The sequence below is a fragment of the Thermobia domestica genome, chromosome 1 (assembly GCF_964235325.1).
Source record: "Thermobia domestica chromosome 1, izTheDome1.hap1.1, whole genome shotgun sequence".
In the NCBI taxonomy this organism is placed as follows: domain Eukaryota; kingdom Metazoa; phylum Arthropoda; class Insecta; order Zygentoma; family Lepismatidae; genus Thermobia; species Thermobia domestica.
In genome coordinates this window covers 221296735-221318236 of record NC_137454.1, presented here as the reverse complement: position 1 = coordinate 221318236, position 21502 = coordinate 221296735, and the positions used below count along the sequence as shown (strand labels likewise).

Here is a 21502-nt window from a genome sequence, read left to right as displayed (position 1 = left end):
ACCACTTGATTTCTTTCTGTGGGAAGAGATGAAATAATTGCTGTATGATACCCTTGTCACAACAGTCCATTCTCCGAGTTTCCGCAGCAGTATCGCTTATTTGTGACACGCCAGGTGTGTTTGTTCGCACCAGAAAAAACCTGCTTTTCAATGTCACTTGTGTATTGAGATGAATGGTGAACAGTTTCAATACCATCTATAATGAACTTTTTTTTTTTTACTGCATAGCAGTATTTGAAATATGTGTGCCCACTTCCTGAGATCATTACGCAAATTGTTACACCCCTGTACGTTAATGCTGTTCTTATTTGGTGTGTAGTGTTGTCACGCGCTAATTTGCTGTGCGCGTGTACTTCTTGTGTGTTGCTATGCAACGCCGCACAACATGCTTTTCCACCATCTTGAATCGGCTTACACTATCAACAGCCATCATAACATCTCGTATGCAGTGCAGCAAGGTGTTACATTTCGCCTATTTTGGTCTATGTATCCGTCAGAAGATTGCTGACAATCCCTCTCTTCCTTTAGGGAATCCCTTGCGCCTTCAGTGTACACAACCGATTGCTGCACCTTTGGGTTCTCTGCGTACTGTTTGTAACATGCTTGGCTTCTAGTAAATTTTGTAAATTTGACGGAAGCCAGCACAGGTTAAATAGTTAATATCGTGTGAAGTATATACGATTTGAAAATTAACAAATTTATTAACAAGAAAATTTTGCTTTTTTTTTACACGTTGAGTAACAAATAGTGAATTCGTAACGAGTAACAACAAGTAATATATATATTAGTGCAATACCGAAATAGTAATTTAAATATAGTTTCATTCAAATATTTCTTTACCATAAATCCTTGAATACTCAATACTAGTAACAACTTGTAAAGAAGATAAAAGTGAGCACAAATGATTCGTATGCAAATGGCCTCTTTGCAGGTTCATAATTTAGAAGGTTTATATCTCCAAAAAATATATTTTAATGAAGCCTTTTTATGCCAGGATGATACCATAAGACTTCCTTTCCCATTTACAACGAATCTAAAAGAAAATGGGATCTTACATTATATAAATTTTAACCTGTTATAGACGAAGCTGAATTCTAACTCTACGTCTTACCTGCTAGATCCAAAGTGAGACAAATTCGTGACGGCCCGGCTTAGTTCTCAACCTGGTACCGAAATTGCCCACCAGATGGTAGCTCACTTCAGACATAGGCCTATCAATTATAGATTATCTCTCCCTCTATGTAGTTTTTATCCTTTGCGCTCTTACAAATGTTCTTATACAATATGCATACAAAATACATTTATTGGGACTATTACGTTACATAATATATCCTACCCCTCTCTATATATATAGGATACTAACCTTAATACAAAAGGAATAGTCCACAATAAATGGAATATAAATTGTTGACCAAAATAAATTCTACTTACAGTTTTCCAGAATCTTACAATAAACTACTCTCTTACATACTACATCTTATTCCCATACCTGCTTTACAAAGTATTAGGAGGATATAATATACTTCTCTCTGCAAAGAAAAAAATAATAAACCCACAGAAAATATCTAACAATGATTACAAGGTAACATATACATATTAAAATTCATTATGGTTATCAACATAAGGTTTAATATGAATTATGTGTCTTTTAATGATAACACTAGGTTGATCACATTTTCTTAACCAAAGAGTGTTTAACGTAGGTTTGTTAATGACCTCAAATGGCCCATAAAATAAGGGGGATAACTTAGGCGTATAATGTTTAATTAATGAAGCTTTTTGAAACTTCCTAACCAATACTTTCTGACCTTCCGAATAATTACAAGGTTCTCTATTTTTATTATAACATTTCTCCTTTCTACGCCAGGCTTATCAATGTTGATGATAACTCTCCTCAACCTTTCTTCTTTATCCGGCGCCTTAGTTAACTCGTCGAAGTCTATTTCCCACAATACGTCCAAAGGTGTATAAAGTTTCCTTCCAAGAAACAATTCAGATGGCTCGTATCCCGTACTCTCACTCTTGCTGATATTTAAGGTGAATTGGATTCTATCCAACAGTTCAGCCCAATTATTCTGATGTTCATTATAATAAACACGGAGCATGTTCTTAAGCACTCTATTCACTCTTTCACAAAGGTTACTGCTAGGATTGTACGGAGTTGTACTCACATCCTGGATACCTAAACTAAAGAGAAATTGTTTCATGTAATGACTACAGAACACCTGAGCACGATCATGAATGATTTTCTGAGGTTGTCCAACTAACATGAACAACTTCATTAAATGTTTGCATATAACCTTGGAATTCAAGGAACGCAAAGGTTGAAGCATGACGAATCGTGATGCTGCGTCCGTAATGACGAGGATATGACGATAAGGTCCAGAATTTGGAAGCTGGCCAACAGTGTCCAAATACCAGCTGTTGTTTGGCGTAGTAACTTTCCTACTGTAGTAAATTCCTTGTTTTTTTCTGTTGGTGTCCTTGCAGAGTTGACATCGCTGACATCCTTTCACGTATTCTCTGACGTCACGGTATAAGGTCTTCCAGGTACATCTAGAGGCTATCTTCGCTATCGTCTTGGAATATCCAGCGTGAAATCCGCCCATCTCATCACAGTGAAAATATTTCATGATGGGATATACCATTTCCTTAGGGATGACTATCCTCCAACCATGGTCTCTTCTGCCTCGGGTCTTCTTCATTAAGATTCCGTCCTTAAGACAGAATTCATCCGCCCTTTGACCTCGCTGCACTTCTTGGATAATATTCCGTACTTCAGGATCTTCCATTTGATGTTCCTTTAACGGTTTACTAAACAAGGGTGAACTCCAAAAATTGGCGAAACTAAGGTTGACTGGTTTCCCTTCGAATTCTTCAATTTCATTAACTAAAGGATCATTAGTATAGAATTCCACACCATTGTTCGTGCGCGAAATAAAATCAGCTAGAAAATTCTGCTTACTGCGGAGATAAACAACCTTGAAGGAATATTTAGATAGTTTTTCAATTAGTGTACTATACTTACGTTGACGCTTATGATTCCGTAACAACCACGTAACTGATGAATTATCACAAAAAACAGTAAATGGTTTTATAAGATACATTTCAAATTTTTCGATAGCTAGAAGAAGAGAACGTAGTTCAAGTTCGTATATGCTTTTAGACCAATCTACTGATGAAATATTCTTAGAGAAAAATGATACGGGTCTAAGAAGGCCGTCGTCATCATATTGAGAAAGTATAGCGGAATGTTTCTTGTAAGTGCTATCCACATGAATGACAAAGGATTTATTCATGTCTGGTAATTGTAATACAGCATGTTCAACAAATGCTTGCTTAATATTATTATAGGCTTCATCTTCCCTCTCACCCCAGTGAAATTTTATTTTATTAGACCTTAAACGGTGAAGAGGTTCCATGATTTCAACATAATCTTTCACGTGTTTACGGAAATAATTGAAATACCCACAGATACGATTTACACCTTTCTTATTTTTGGGCTTAGGTAATTTAAGAATTGTGTCAATCCTTTCCGGATCAATTCTAGTTTCTCCCGCTTCAAATTCATAACCTAGAAATTTGATTTTAGTTTGGAAGAGTTGTGTTTTCCTTTTTGAAACTGTAATTTCCCATTTTCGAAAACGTTCAAGAATTTCCTTTAATACTTTTTTATATGTTTCAATATCTGAGGCATGAATAAGGAAATCATCTTGAAAAATTTCAAGATTTTTACCTACTAAATCCCCAAAGATTTTGTACATGAAACTAGTAAGAACATATGGGCTCAAACGAAATCCCATTGGTAGAACTAAATGTTCTAGTAAACGGTTAGGTGTACAAAATGTAGTATATTTTCTACTACTCTCAGAGATAGAGAACTGATAGAAACTTTGCTTTATATCTAATCTTCCGAAGATGGTATCCTTTCCTAAATTCGCTATAGTAGCCTCTACATGCGGGGACGGATAACTGTTAACCCTTACTTTCTTATTGATTTCAGAGTATGCAATAACAAGTCTAGGAGTACCGTCCTTATTGTGAACTAAAAAGCACGGAGACGAATAAGGAGAGAAATCGACCTCACGAACCACTCCCTTGTCGATAAGCTGATCTATATATTCATGAAGAGCTTTAAGTTTAGGGCCTGTAATGTGATATGGGGGGAGACGTACTGGAGTTTCATCCTCCATTTCTATTTCATAAGTAAACCCCTTTATTGTCCCCAGTTGTTCAGTGATGACATCACTATATCTCTCACAAAGATTTTCAACATAACATGGTAAATCTGGGTATTGTTCTACAAGTTTAACTGAAAGAGAGGAAGTATTATCAAAATTACAATTGTCAGAATCACATTCATCATATATGTCATTACTACTACGTGATTTATTATGATAATAAACGAGGTATTCACTACCTGGTTTCTTTGTTGTGGCCTGGTCCTCCGGTCCACCGGAATCTGCTGCCAGAAAGGTACAATGCTGTTTCTGCTGGGCACCTTGTTTATTTGTTTTTGGTTTCCAGTGTCCTTCCCGAACGATCCTTTGTCCATTGCGCCTCTCTCTAGAGTGACTCCGGACCGCATCGGAGACGCTGGAATGAGATATAGGCCGAGTAGTTTCCATTGGAGACAAATAATCCCTCCAAAATAGAGGAACAGTAAGATTCTTCTGTTCAATTATAAATTATTTAGCACTCAATTTGATATCAGCTTTCCATTTTAAAAGAAAGTTATTTCCTAACAGCAAATCAAAATGTGGAGAGTTTATGATGTAAAATGTTTCACTGAATTCACAACCTTGAATTGAAAATTTAATTTCTGTGTTTTCATGAAGTTCAACCAAATGACCATCAACAGTGGTAGTCACTAATTCTGCTGAAGTAGGTTTTATAGGAACACGACACATAATTTGACGTAAATATTTTCTACTTATCAAATTGATACTAGAAGCTGTGTCCAATAAACAAGAGTTTGTGATGCCCGCAATTAGCACAATAATATATAATATTTGTTTATCACGCTGCATATTAATTAGTGTTTTTGAAGGTGGCACTGATGTACGCATAGTTTTTCCACTAACACAGAACCGCTGAGTATGTCCATAACCAGCACATTTATAGCATCTAATAAGATTACGTTTTTCATTTTGCAAGCCAGAAACTTGTTTTCGAATTTTAAAATGATTTTGTGATTCTTCAAAAATGTTCGGTATATTTATAGCAGGTGGCATTGTTTTAAGTGACATATAATCTCTTTGATATTTAACAAAATGATCGTAAGTTTGCGCTATGGTCAACAATTCAGAAACTGAAGATGGTATGGCTTCCCCAAAACAATTTTGGTATATTTCTGGTAAAACCAGACTAGTTACAATATTACAAAATATTTGTTCAGTGTATGTCATCCCAAGAACATTGGCAACACTGATTTTCTCTTGGAAAAATGTTCCAAGTTCTTCCCCTTCATTCATTAATCGGTAGAAGAATTTTCGTACATATTGTGTACGCCCTACTGTGGATATATATTTACATAGCAAATTAGTACAAATTTCCTCCCAATCATTACAACGTGTAAGGAAAGAATGTAAGGTTCTGTTAAATTCACCTCTAGTTTGGGTTAAACTTGCTACCAATATAGCTTCCTGTTCTAAGTCATACCTCCTTATAAGCTCATCTAACCTAACCAGAAAGATGAAACAAGAATGGCTATCTGTGCCATCTACTATAGGTAATGACGTAATTTGCTGTTCCAATGAACGGAAAACACTTTGCCCTAGCAATTTATCAAAATTGCATTGAATAGCAGGACGTGCCATATTTGGCTGCATTAAATTCATCTGGGCCAGTGAAGGCGGAATTCTACTTTCAATATTAATGTACTGTTTACACTGCGTTTCATTTTCATTCCTATAAGACACAGTTCGTTCATTTTTCATGAACTGATCCTGCCTACCCTGTACATTGGGAGTACCTTTATTATGTTTTGAAAAATAAATGTTACGCTGATGTACATCTGTGCCTTGTCCAAGATTATTTTGGCCTACAGACTGTACATTTACACCACGTCGCATCGGAATCTTAGTCCAAGATACCTTTGATTGGCCTACATAAGGTTTACCTGCACCACTAATATTGCCACAACGTGGACATGGGTACCTAATTGTCTGTGAAAAATGTTCACTATTAAATGGCTCACTCGGAGCTTGTACATTTTGTTCAGAACAGTATTGTTCTCTAAATGAGTGTGCATTGAATTCTGCACCATATAACCCACTCGCTCTTTGTGCAGTTTGTTCAGCACGAAATGGCTCCCGTGAACCTCGTGCATTAAACTCAACATTAAGTGGCTCTTTAAAAACCTGGGCGTTTGGGTAACCCACACCAACTTCACTTTCAGTTTTAATAGTTTGATTAAATTCACCTTTATCACTTACATTACTCTTAGTTAAATCTTCATTATCAGAGAAAGAAATTAAATTATGTTCACTCATGTTTTACACTTAATAAAATCTCTAAGGTGCTCACAACTTTCAATGATTTTTTTTTTTTTTACACGATATCTCATCAAGAAGACAGCTGTAATTTTTGTGCTTGCCCACTTGATGGACTTTGGATCTAGCAGCCTTATATTTTATGTAACATGCTTGGCTTCTAGTAAATTTTGTAAATTTGACGGAAGCCAGCACAGGTTAAATAGTTAATATCGTGTGAAGTATATACGGTTTGAAAATTAACAAATTTATTAACAAGGAAATTTTGCTTTTTTTTTACACGTTGAGTAACAAATAGTGAATTCGTAACGAGTAACAACAAGTAATATATATATTAGTGCAATACCGAAATAGTAATTTAAATATAGTTTCATTCAAATATTTCTTTACCATAAATCCTTGAATACTCAATACTAGTAACAACTTGTAAAGAAGATAAAAGTGAGCACAAATGATTCGTATGCAAATGGCCTCTTTGCAGGCTCATAATTTAGAAGGTTTATATCTCCAAAAAATATATTTAAATGAAGCCTTTTTATGCCAGGATGATACCATAAGACTTCCTTTCCCATTTACAACGAATCTAAAAGAAAATGGGATCTTACATTATATAAATTTTAACCTGTTATAGACGAAGCTGAATTCTAACTCTACGTCTTACCTGCTAGATCCAAAGTGAGGCAAATTCGTAACGGCCCGGCTTAGTTCTCAACCTGGTACCGAAATTGCCCACCAGATGGTAGCTCACTTCAGACATAGGCCTATCAATTATAGATTATCTCTCCCTCTATGTAGTTTTTATCCTTTACGCTCTTACAAATGTTCTTATACAATATGCATACAAAATACATTTATTGGGACTATTACGTTACATGTTTCTTTGTGTACCACCTGTCGCTGTAGTTCTATGACTCGTCGTTTTGCCACAATTCCAAGTGGACGTTCATTTCTTCACACTTTCGGATGCTGGTATTTAGATTCGCTATTCGACTTTGTGTCACATAAATACTTTTCCTTGTTTTCATGTCTAGAATCACCTCCCAAGTGTTGTAAACAACGAGCTGTTACACTCTGTATATATTGTCGACATGATCATCAGACAGGGTACACGTGTCAAGGCTTCTTTCCTCCTTCATCTCTCCCTTCCCCTCTACAATTTTCTTATTATTTTCTACATTGTGTTGAAAGTCACTGGTCTTCAGGTTAAAATCCACTTTCTATATAAATACAAACTATAAAAAAGAAGGAAGTTCAACTGATTGTGTTTAGAACAAAACCTTTTCTGTTGGAGATGAAATGCAAACGATGAACAATAAGCTTTTATTCTGTTTCTGCTTTCTGCTTTATCTAATGTTGTATTTTATAAGGGAAAACTTTTTTCCTCCTTTGTTTTCTGCATTATCTAATGTTCTATTTTTGTTCTTCCTACGGGTAATATAATCTCCTCCTTAGTTTTCAAGATATCAGACTGATATTTTATACACGTATTGCGTATATTATTTAGTATTTCTGAAGGGATTTTGACATCTGTACGTTAACATGGGCCCGGTCTAAAGGGATATAAAATTTGGAAAAGGAATTTTACAGAACAAAAATCCAATTTTCCTCGAATTTCACTTTTCAGGTTGATGATACGGACATGAAAATGATATTGTTTGAAACGTTGCTTTATTCTGAAAAGAATGAGGTACAAACTATGATCCTAGGATAAATAGTGATGATGCAGAGCTGCTTGACTGAAAATCTAAAATTTACCTTAAAAACCTCAAAATTCCAAAAGAGTTAAGAGGTGAGTTCTTACATCAAAATAAGATTAAAAGCTCATATGGACCTATGAGAAAAGTGTATTGTTCCATAGCTTGGATCGTCCAAAAGTATGGTTAAAATAAGTTACAACGCGCTTATTTCGAAGAACAGTAAAGGAGTGATTCATATCGGCATAAAGGAAGTCTGACATACAAAAATGAATTTTTAAGCAACGTACAAAATAGGAGCAAAAGAATCCTCACAAAGTATAATTCACAGATAGGTTCCCAACAGAATTCCGAGATATGAAAGAAACTAAAGGTGGGGTCCTAAGTAAGCAAAAATGTGGTTCCTGACATCAGTGAACTTGGAATGCGTCGGCAGGGAGTTGACGGTGTTAGGAACTGCCAGCTGTGTAGTTCCCCGTGTTCAGATTCATGCGTAGTGCTATGTATTTTTTCACGCTTTGGTGCTAGCCCACAAACCCACCTTTATGTATATATATAATTGTACACCTTCCGAGTCCTCGTCTAAAGACCAGAATTGCACTATCTGGCAACGTCGCAGATGAAGACTCATAGAGTAGATGAATTAATCCATCAAATAGTTACATCGATTCTTTCCAGATGGTAAATAAAGTCGTTAACACTAGAAACACCTGTTAGTGTAACAGTCGATGTAACTGCTTGATGGATTCGTAGAACAATGTTACTGGTTCGAATTCAGTATGCGACGTTGCGACATAATGAAATTTGATTGCCCATAGCGGCTGAAGGAAGCCCCGGAGGGTATTCTGTTGTACAGAGTGTTTCAAAGCAACACCGACAACGTTTCGGAGGTGATTCCTGACACCAAGCTAAGACAAAAAGTATAGACCAACTTAGGTACACAAATGCTTCCTTTTGGAGCCATAGGCTGCCGAAAACATGAAATAAAATGAATTTTAAAGGTCCATAGGTCCAAAATTATGGGACCTACCGTAGTCGGGTCAAAATTTCACTTAGGAACTAGTATGTTCCCTACCCAAAAATACATGTTTCAGAATCCTAAAATAGTCACGCAACAATTTCTATAGAGGGAGTTTGGCTACAGACATATAATTTGAAGTACTCACCAACTACCTCTAGAAAAATTGTTGCGTGAGCACTTTAGGATTCTAAACCATGGATATTTGGGTAGAGCACATAGTAGTTCCTAAGTGAAGTTTTGACCCGACTATGGTAGGTCCCATAGTTTTGGAGCTATGGACCTTTAAAGCTAATTTATTTCATGTTTTCGGCAACCTATAACTCCGAAAGGAAGCATTTGAGCATCCAGGTTGGTCTGTATTTTTTGTCTTATCTTGGTGTCAGGAATCACCTCCCAAACATTGTCGGTGTTGTTTTGAAATACCCTGTATAGCATTTTTGGCTTTATTTTCGCCTGTAGAATAGTTTTCTATTGTCCGTGGGCGTCATTTTTAGAACACTCGATATAATATACTATAATACTTGTAATATGATGTTAAATAACTTAGAAAGAAAGCAGCTTTTGGGAGAAGCTGTATCCTCTCCACCCTTTCCCTAAATCTACCATTGTACTAGAGATTTGAATCGGAAGAAAGGTCCATATATCCTCAATAATAATTCGAAAATATAACGAGAATAATTAGCATTTAACGGGAAAAATGCTCAAAGATAATACATATATAAGTCGATATATATGTAACTGAGCAGAATAAATTGATATGCATGAGAGTAAATCCTTATGGATAGTTTTTGAGGAAATCAACAAACACGAATTTTTATGGCGTTACAAGGTATGCGTTCGTTGTGAATCTGATGCAGTTAACAATTTTTATTCTGCTAAAACCAGAAGGTAAAAGTTAAGGGGAACGCGGATGGAGGGCGTTTCTCCACTTTCTGAAATATTACAATGAGCAAAGATAAGGACGAGGCATATGTCCCCCTACCATTACAGATCCATTGTTACTCCTGGCTAGAATAAATTATTTATTTATAGATTGTAAGTGAAACTACACTTTAAAGTATCCTATTTTATCAACGGTTGACTTTACCTAACAGCGACATATATATATTCCTAACAGTCATTCATGCCAACCCATGGAAAAATTCAATTTTTTGGACACTAATTTCTCGAATAGGAATAAAAGGAATTCTCGTAGCAATTTGAGGTATATATGGAATTTTTCATATACTTACTTCATCGACGCCAACAATTTTTTTAAGCAGCAAGTAAGTCAATAAGTCTTCAGTAAACAATGAAATCAGTGCTGTCATTGTCAAATTTTGTTACTGAAAAATTCAGTAGTGCAGAAGTAATGCATGCAATGACTTATAAAGCTTTTTTAGAAAAAAACTAGCACCAAGGAACGTACATGATACTCTGCTATATTATATATATATAATTAACGGAAGAAAGTAAAATATGAAACGAGAGACAACCAGCTTCCAAAACGTTTCACATGAAATAAGTAGAGACTAAAGCTCTTAAAGCTTTTCTAGTTTTGTTATGTTCAGTAGAAGATCGTAGCACCAAATGTGGTGAAAAAAACTAAATTCTGAGATCAAAATGTACTTGTTTCCGTCAAATTTCCTCTTATTTCTTTGAATTAAGAAAGATACCTTTTCATAAACTACATGATAAACGTATAAGTTTGGAATTATGCACAATTTATTCATAAATTGAAGAAAGTGAGTGATATACAAGTTTCACTTTTCATATTTTATAAGTTTTGGTCAGGCACGCAGCCAGGGGGTTCCGGACTCCCCCCCCCTTCGAGACCAGAAATAAAAAAAAATTAAGGAAGAATGAAACAAAATAAATGAGAAAAAGAAGGATCAGAGTTAAAAATAAACTACAGGAAGCTTTTGGTTACTCTTTCTTATGAGGAGATTTGTATTGCTTGCAATACATGGTGGCGAAGTGAGCGAGGTATCCTGGAAGAGTCAGGGAATTTGAAATTTCTAGAAAAGTTACCGATTTTTCACAATTTCTAGTCAGGGAGATTTCAAGCTTCGGAAAGTAGAGTGCCGTTCTATAACAGTGAGGACATTTTTTATCATAATTTTTCGTCATAGCATCCTTGCAGTATCAAACATGTTACTTCAAATACAATTTTCTACTGCTCCTTTAACCTGTCATTTGGAACAGACAGTAGTTGACGGAATAATAAAAACAAAAAAATATGTGGAAAGAAAGTTCTGTTAACATTTGATTCAACAGAGAAAGGAACGCAGATATTGTAAAATATTTTACAAGACATTATTGAGTATGTACTTTTTATAATAGTGAATATATACTTTTTATAATAGTTGAGGTCATAATGAAACGAAAATTGTTATATTTGAATAAACAGAGGAAGGACGTAATATTGTATAATATTTTTCAATATATTTTTTATTATTATTTTACTCGAGATTTTTTCATAGTTTGTTATTGAAATACCTACCAACATATCCTCATTTTATTGTCCTAACAAACCAATATATGTTGATAGTAAAGTAGTTAGGATTAATCGAGCTCCTGGGCCTTCAGACTTTCATGTCCGCCCCCTCCCCCCCCCCCCCGTTACGAAATCCTAGCTAAACGAACCAATATATATTCCAGTAAAATAGTTTAGAATGATCGAGCCCCTGGTATGATGACCACAGTATTTCATATCACGCCCCCCCCCCTTCACGAAATCCTGACTACGTGCCTGTTTCGGTAATCAGTGTGGCGCGGGAAATTCATGAGTAAAAAGGAATTTCTGCTTCTTGAGAAGAGAAAGTTTCAAGTTGTCACTGCTAATAGTAACAGATGCGAACATTACTATACATTAGTAACAGCCCTCAAGTGACACACATACTCGTTACATTGATTCATATAACCCTAATGGTGATGCATTACTACTGTAGTAATATTCCAGACACTTTCTTCAATCAACATGTGAATCAACCTTCTGGACCCCAATAATACCCAACTAGACGAAAGAAGTATCTTCTTAAGACGGTAATTTTTGATAGATTTGTAAAACATGGATTCAATCTTCATGTTTTATTTATCATGAATTGCTGTAGCTTAAAACAAACCATGTTTCTGTTTGTTCATGATTATTTCGATAGCACAACAGAGCCTTTTCTAACTATGTAACTACATACTCAGTTCAGAGCTACAGTAGACTTCATTTTTTTCACATAGAACTCTTAGAAGTGCTTTTTTCTTCTTTTAACATTCTGCACATAAAGATTTCCACAAAGGAGATTTGTGACGCGATAAGCTGCATTGTCATATTTCTAAGAGAAGGATGAGAATAAAAATAGACTAGTTCTCTTCTCATGTTTCTGGTTGATGGGCAACATGGTTGTTATAAACTCTTTTCCCTTTAGATACACTTTTCACCTATTCCTTCAATCTCCGCTTTGATACAGCAACATCATTTCAGGTTTTGTTTAGAGTAAGGGAGACTCTTTCGACTGGAGTGGAGTTTCACGTTTCTCAACAGTATATTTTTATGCTACTGTTTAAAATCTACATAGATCCCACGATCGAGGTGGGGGACAGCTGCATCTCCTTGACTTTTCCTCTCTGCTTGATGCTTCATACTCTTATTAAACTCTTCTTTGACCAACTTCTTTTTTTTTTTTTTTTTTGTTTCTTATCCAAATTTTTACATTAATGTATTTACAATCAACAAGTATCAGTATCCATATGTACACCACGCCAACGAGTTTGGTTTGTATAGCACGATATTTTAGCAATTAATATTGAAACCAGAAGTTATAGTAGATTTGATAAAGAGATTAGAGCGGAAATGGAATGTACACGTGTGAACTTTAATTGCTTGCAGAAGACTGCTTATCGCTATTACTGTTTCTATTCCACACCGGTCAGTGTTAAATGCTTCTTCTTAATAAATTTGAATAAATAAATAATTGATATTACTCAAGTTAAATTTCATCAATACAAAAATTACCGATAGTAAAATTTAATTTTCAGAAAGTAAGGGATACTCAAATAGATTTGAACAAGAAATAAGTAAAATCAAACCATTAATATTCGAGTTTCTTGTAAAGTATCTTAATATTTCCACATATAAAACCATGGGTTAAAAATCAAATGTACGGGGTGTTTCAAAACAACACCGACAACATTTGGGAGGTGATTCCTGACGCCAAGATAAGACAAAAAGTATAGACCAACCTGGGTGCACAAATGCTTCCTTTCGGAGTTATAGGCTGCCGAAAACAAAAAAAATAAAATAAAATAAAATAAAATAAAATAAAATAAAATAAACTTTAAAGGTCCGTAGCTCCAAAACTATGGGGTCTACCGTAGTCGGGTCAAGACTTTACTAGGAACTAAAATGTGCTATCCAGAAAAACGTGCTTCAGAATCCTGCAGTACTTCCGCAACAATTTTTATAGAGGTAGTTGGTGAGTGTTTCAGATTATATGCCCGTAACTAAACTGCCTGTATAACAATTGTAGCGGGAGTACCTTAGGATTCTCAAACATGCATTCTTGGATAGAGCATATATTAGTTCGTAAATGAAGTCTTGACCTGACTACGCGGTAGATCCCATAGTTTTGGAACTACGGACATTTAAAGTTCATTTTTTCATGTTTTCGGCAGCCTATAACTCCGAAGGAAAACATTTGTGCACCCAAGTTGGTCTGGTCTATACTTTTCGTCTTATTTTGGTGTCAGGAATCACCTCCCAAACGTTGTCGGTGTTGTTTTGAAACACTCTGTATAGCGCTGGTATTCAACACCGTTAATTGTATAATTAGAAGCTAACAGCTTGTAAAGCTTCTATAACTAAGCTTCTAAGCTAACAACAGTGCTCTACAAAAGATTCATTATCTTAATTATGCATAATTTACATTTGATATCCCAGAACCGTTAATCCCGAGGCGATGAACTATTTAAAAAAAATCAAACTAAGAATACCTAATGATTTGCTCCATATGGTCCAACAGATAATCTACAATTCATTTCGGATTGACAAATAGTATATAGTTCTCACGAAAGCTGAACCCATAAAAAATTGTTCTGATATCAGGTCAGGTGAACGAAGTGTGAAAATCATCACAGATGATTTCAACCATCGTCACCCTAAAGATCGTCTCTAGTAAGATACTGCAATAATTGCAACCTATACGGAATCCACTTGTTTGCTTTTAAGATTCTCCGTATGGTGGTTCGACTCACGCAGCTTTCCATGGACACCCGACGCGTGCTACTTTGAGGGCTTTTCTGAACAGATGCCAACATTACGACTGTTGTTGCTTCGTCCGTAGACGTTTTAGGTTTGCCGTTCCGGGGCCTAAGCAGCACCCCATCATATGTGAAATAAGCTCTCTGATTCGATTTTTGACAGCAAGGAACGTGTCAACAGTGGAAATTCATCGCCAGGCATGTGGGATGTACGACCGGAATATAATGAGTGAGAGCGAAGTGCGTAAATTAGTGCAACCGTTCAATTACGAGTGAGACAATGTTCATGATTAACCGTGATTTGACCAATCTTCTGTAATTACAAACGAGTTGGTACCTACAGTTGACACAACGAGAAACCGGCGTTCCACAATTTTTACGAATTTCTACGAGTTTTAGGTCGATGGTGTACACAAACCTGAAACCTTTAAGTTCCGAAAACTGTGCGTGCGATGGGTTTCCAGACTGCTTACGAAACACAAACAGGCAAGATTGGTTTGTGTTTTGACCTTTCTGACCGATACAATGAGAAAGGAGATCAACTGTTGGACCACGTTGTCATAGGGGACGAAAGGGCTTTCCTATATGACTCCGCCATCGAAGCAGCAATCAATGGAATGGCTACACACGACATTTTTAGACAAAGTGGATGATTTGTAAGACGTGCGCACCAAAAACTTGTCAAACACCATGATAAACGTTTAAAAAAACGTGGTAACTATGCAACAAAATAGCTCAATGTGAATGGAGGAAATAAAATAATTATGGTCCTAGTTTTATAAGTATTGTTTCTATTTACAATTGGACTTTAATTTAAAAATAGAACCAGTATACATATTCAATTAAATTTTGAAACATATGAATATCGACAGGGGAATACTGTTGATACCCTGCGATATCATCTGATTAACAGTGTTGCGACCCAATATAACAACGTAATTTTGTATAGCACTACATGAGGTTACTACTTATTTCAAATCCACATATTAAACGACACTTTACAATACCATATTTATTATAAACGAATACAAGCTAAGGACGCTAGATTATCACATGCATCCGTTCATATCCAAATTGTGGAGGCTTCTATAACAGTAATAACACAAGTCAGATGGGTGTGTGAACGCACCTTGAAAGTAACTTGGTGTCGAACACTATGTCCATAGTATGACGTATTTCGAATGTAAACGGACAGAACGAAGTTACAACGAATTGAAAATTTTACTTTGTTCAAAAAGGTTTTATTTTAAGAAAGTGCTTAGATAAGTATTACCTTGAAGCACATTAAGGGGACAAACTACTAAATATTTTTCAAAAGCTCATAATTTTTTCTTTTGCCCGTTTTTCGTAAGTAAAAAGAGATAATGAAATGTAACGTACCACAATAATAGATAATGTTATTCTGCACCTGAAAATACGAATCGGAAGGATTTTCAGTGTTGTCATCTATAGAAATTACAGTGTGACCAGAATTTGAATTACCCAAAAATCTAGGTTAAGGAAACGACTAGAAAAATGAATTTAATGGTAATTTATGACTTATCATGCTGCCTTTGTTCCTTGTTAACTACTTTATAAATACCTAGGTAATATTTGTATTTATTTTGTAATAACTTATGTAATTTATTATCTCAACCAATTCCGGAGAAATGAGAAAAAAGAGTTAAGATTGACATGTTGTTAAAAATGCAGTTTGGGAAATTGCTTTTGACAGTGTTGCTTTTTTCTGCTTCTATGACATTACAGCAATATTTTTGGTAATTGTAATTACAACACAATCTCTCAATTTCATAGTTTTGAGCAGTGTTGCAAACTTTATTAATGTTCATCATATCTCCGGAACAGGATAAGATATCAAATTGCTGTAAACGATACTAGGGTCTTTACATATATTGATACTTATTTTTGTGTTTGAGTGTTATGCTTACCTAATCATTTTTACGAAATGAAACTTTTTAAAAAGAAAGTGTGTTTTTTTAATCCTTTGTAACTTTGTTCATACTTGTTAGAAATTCACCGCATCTTGGTCAGAGTATTCGCGGACGGTAAAGTATTTCCGGTGTCCATTGACACGTTCGTCTCATTTACATTGTTGCTGTTGTAGATGACTTTAAGATCTGATAGTTTTCGACATTTGTGATACAATAATGTCCTTAGTTTGTAACACTGAGTAATAAAAGTGGTATTGTAAGTATTCGTTTAACATTTAGATTTGAAATATGTAATTACTTTATGTGGTACCTTTTAAAAATGTTAACTTTATGTTGAGTTGGCAACACTGTTAATCGGGTGGTATTGCAGATATGCTAAACAATGTTTCCATGTCGATATTTGCATGTTTCAAAATTTCATTAAATTTCGTTTCTTACATTCAACGATACAAGGTTATTTCAAGATACATGGTCCACCTACGGAGATATACAGTATATATATATAAGAAAGGAAACAATAAGAAAGTTTTTCAGTTTGCTGCTCAATGTGATGTCTTACTAAATGAATATATATTCATTTAGCAAGACATCACATTGAGCAGCAAACTGAAAAACTTTCTTGTTGTTTCCTTTCTTATAGAAGACAAACTCTGCTTTATATATATATATATATATATATATATATATATATATATATATATATATACAAGAGACAAACAGACGAACTAGAAACTTTAACCTACTTCTCTTTAACTACGTGAAAAGTTTACTTTTTCTTTTGGATTTCTTGGATGACTGCATTCAGTTAGGCTTTTGTCCAACTCCTGTATCGTTACTCGCCATCCTTTTCTTAATTTCTCTCCATTATTGAAGGGGGAAATAATTGGTAAAGAAGAAAGGTTAAAAGAAATAGTGTCAGTTCCTTATTCCACAAACTTCCCATTACATGTTTTTATATAACACATCACATAGAAATGAAATAACATTGATCGTAGACTAAAGAGTTTTAAAAAACATAAATGTTCTAAAATATGCGGCAATCAAAAATCTACTAATGTATACTAATGTGAAACGTGAAACTTTATATATGTTTATAATTTTGTCAGTAAACCCATTAATAGTAGATTATTTACATAATATGATCAGCAATATTTATCAATTGACTCTGTTAATTTTTCATTTTTATTTTCTCTTCCAGGTTGTTCGAATGTTCATCGTCGTTGTTGCCATATTTGCAATTTGTTGGCTTCCATACCATGGTTATTTTCTCTACAAGTACTATGATAAATCGCTGTTGTATACAAAATACGTGCAGCACCTGTACCTCTTCTTCTACTGGCTCGCCATGTCCAACTCTATGGTGAATCCTCTTATCTATTACTGGATGAATGCCAGGCAAGTACCTTCCGCTAAGTATAAGCATTGATTACTTAAATGTAACATCCTAGAACAGTCATTTCCAACTGGCCAATGTATGACGCAGGAGTACCAGTAACGGATGTAGCCCGGGGGCCTAGGTTTCCCCAGTTTGTTGAATAACTAATTTTATATTCTTTTGAACGTTTATAGTAACTGTTGCATTTTATTCTTTATTGAAAAAACATTAGATATATTTTTTTAAACATTAGATATAGTTTCAGTTGCAGTTTTTATGTTATTCAACATGTACAACATACTTCAGGTCCACAATGTCAACGTCCAACTTCTAAAGGGCCCATGAAAAATTGTAAATGCTGATTTATAACTGACTTCTAAATACTTCAATGTTATCCATATAAGTAATTGACAAATTATAAAATAATTATCAAATTCTGCAAGGGTAAAGTTCAGTATTATTTTTCACGTCTAATCAAACATTTTTCTGTTGTCCAGTATGAATTCGGCTAAAAATTCTGTCAGCTTATTTAGCCAATTCACCTCATATTAATAGAATTATCAAACATTATCGAAAAGATAAGGAAAAGAGCTCCACATAGATAAGCAGTAAATAAGCTCTTTTTTTTATTAAGTACAAGCTTATGCTTCTTTGTGTACACATCTAACAGAATATTATATACTATATTGCATTTTCATATCATGAAAGAAATTTTTGTTGTCATAAAATTATACGACTGGTTATTATTTATAATAATTTTACACTACCAACAAAAATAAAATGTGTTCCCAGAAAGAACAGAAATAATTACTTCTAAGTATAGTTTCAAAGACATTTCACAATGACTTCTCTAACATTTCACAATGTTCCTTAAGATCAGATGTTGATGAAGCGCATGTCTCGTTAACGGATTTCAGAAACTAATTTACAATCTATAAATATTGATGGCAAAATAACAAAACGATTTGTACACAAAGATTCACACAAAGATTTGTACTACATTATCATTACGAATATATTGATTTTAACAAAAGATATATTGATATTTAAATGTAGAAAACCAAAATTGGAAAATTAAATTCTTTTATATATATATATATTCATATTTCAGGAAGAAATAATAAAAACGAATCTCTATTACATTCACTAATCTGAGTTTATACATGCGCTGCAACATTCTAATTATTGTGAAGCTTTAGCTTGGAATTCTTAGTATGCAACGTCATTCAAAATTAATATCGAAACTGATTTTAGCTTTGTCAGAAATACAAACAATGGAACTGTTAATACTCAATCTGATTCTTCCTCTCTCTTTGTTCGTCTCTAAATATATATCTTACAAAATAAATACCACTCAAAGAATCGTGCATTATCTCCATAGTAACTTTCAAGATCAACCGTGGAAAGGAGAAAATAACTTGTTCGAAAGATGGTTGGATAATACTCTCCATTAACTATGATACGTATCGTAATTTGGTTTCCTCTCTTTCTCTATACAAATAATATATATATATATATATATATATATATATATATATATATATATATATATATATATATATATATATACTCGTAGTTATCAATATAATGGAAACACCAGTACGGGACCACAGAAAGTTTACAAAACAATTCTGACTTTTCTCATATAATATGCTAATGTGTAGTAAAAATTTAATGATTTTTGAAGATATAAAAAGCTATATATTTAAGATATTTTAAGAAAATCACTTTGACTGACGCAACTAATTCATACACTTAATACCTCCAGTTAATATGAGATAAGGATTAGTGTTATTTAGTTTTGCTGCTTTGAGAAATTATACAAGATATGTATTCGCGATAAAGTACTAAACGACAGTCCTGACCTGTGTTTCTTCCAGACATGTTTTTTTGGGGGGCACTGCTTCCCCCGGAGCTCTGGGAGTGTCCCCCGGAGGACGCAATAATAATACATCTATAATATAATAATAAATAGAATAGTACCATCAGTGGCCCCGGAACATTTTTTCTGAAAGAACAACTGATCCAGACTGTATAGCTTAAATCCTGTGTTTATATACATATTTTCGGTATAACCGATACAGAGATCATGTGAAGTTGGTTCCAGTTAGCAATCAACTGTCCTGGAGTCTGATCAGTTTAGTTTAAGAACAAGTAACGGTACTTTCTGGAGATTCGCTCTTCCGCTCCACCTTGTCTCATGTACCGAGCGGTTTTGTTTCTTGATCAAACAAATAGTGACAGTTTGGAATAATTAACGATTATTAACGCTAGACAAGATGACAACTTAAAGTACTCCTACATTAGAATAAATTTCTGAATTCTTTATACCAAACTTCTATCGCCCCAGAAATCCAAATGAAAGAAAATAACATCTTTGAAAGGATTGGTTTTATCCCGCGTACACTGTAACCAATAACCATGAATTCCATCGCGGTAAAATTTGGTGAGCCGTGAAGTGAACAAGGTATCAAGGAATTTGAACTGGCGTCCTCGAAGGTGACTGTTCAAGGGACGGAACAGGTGATAATCGGTTGGTGCAATGTCCGGCGGGTATGGCGGATGTAATAGTCTTTCCCATCCAAGGCGTAGAATGGTGTCCCTGGTCATACTAGTCACGTGGAGATTAGCGTTGTCCTGTAACAGGCATTGCAAAATGGCACGAGTCATTTCCTTTGATACATTCTAGCCTTTGTTTTGTTTTGGCACCTGTCTCACAGCTTCAGGTTAATAGGAGCGACTTTTTCAAGAGTCGAGACTTGTTATCTCTTCTTTCACTTAACATAAACTTTTATACGATACTCAACTTGAACCCCTTTCCATTTCAACATTTTGAGTTGGACCCCATCTGGGACCCTGAGACAATTTATTTTACTTTGATACGTTATACTTTTGCAATGATGAAAGACATGTTTTTATGTTTTCATATTTGTCCCACCGTTTCAGATTTTTCGGGGTTGCAACGGACTTTAAGACACGCTTAAACGTGTTAATAAAAATGAGTAACGTGCTGCCGTCAAGCGGAATGCTTGAGACCTCCCCAATTTTGGTAACGGATTTTGATCTTATCTTGACCCAAGCTTTCAGGAAATATATAAATGACCCCCACTTTGTGGGTTCAGGTTCAAGAACATTCCGTGTTAGTATGCTTTGTTTGGTAAACTACGCACAATTAATATTTAATTTTGTAAATTTTTGAATGACACCGTTGGTTCAAGTAACGTGACTTGGCAGGATGGTAGAATTTCACAGCTATTGTGTTGGATAGTTTAACAAACCTAATTAGGTTTATCTAATCTTTCGAGCTTTCATAATGTTATAACTCCCTTCTTTCGAAAAACTCGGTTTTTCTAGGCTTTGCTGCACTATTAAGAAAGCACCATTGCCACAAAAACATCTGTGCCCACAGCTGTGCAGCTGAAATTTCATAAACTATTTCTATTTGTTTGAGTTCCGAAAAATTTTCTCTTTCTCTTTGATATATGCTATACTTTTTTTTTTTCAGTTACAAACCAAACTTAATATTATAAATAGGACATTTTATCTCTGCACCAAAATGAAATACCAGTTCGGGAGATACATACATTTTAAATATACTAAATTGCAAATTTTCTAAAATTAATATCCATGAGTACAATTGGTAAGATAAACAGAATACAAATAGCTTTTAAACTATATGCAACTTGACTCCAGTTGCCATTTGAAAATTTTGAGTAGGACCCCGTCTAGGATCCTATGGGGAACGTGGAATAAAT

General features: G+C 34.7%; 1 protein-coding gene across 1 annotated transcript in view; it reads left to right on the top strand.

Annotated features, from left to right (window-relative positions):
• Positions 1-21502, top strand: part of LOC145678744 (tachykinin-like peptides receptor 86C) — a gene marked incomplete in the record, with an annotated part of 805565 nt that overhangs the window by 781028 nt on the left and 3035 nt on the right. The window contains 1 exon segment of the mRNA XM_081749208.1: positions 17571-17766. Coding sequence (XP_081605334.1) covers positions 17571-17766 — 196 coding nt within the window.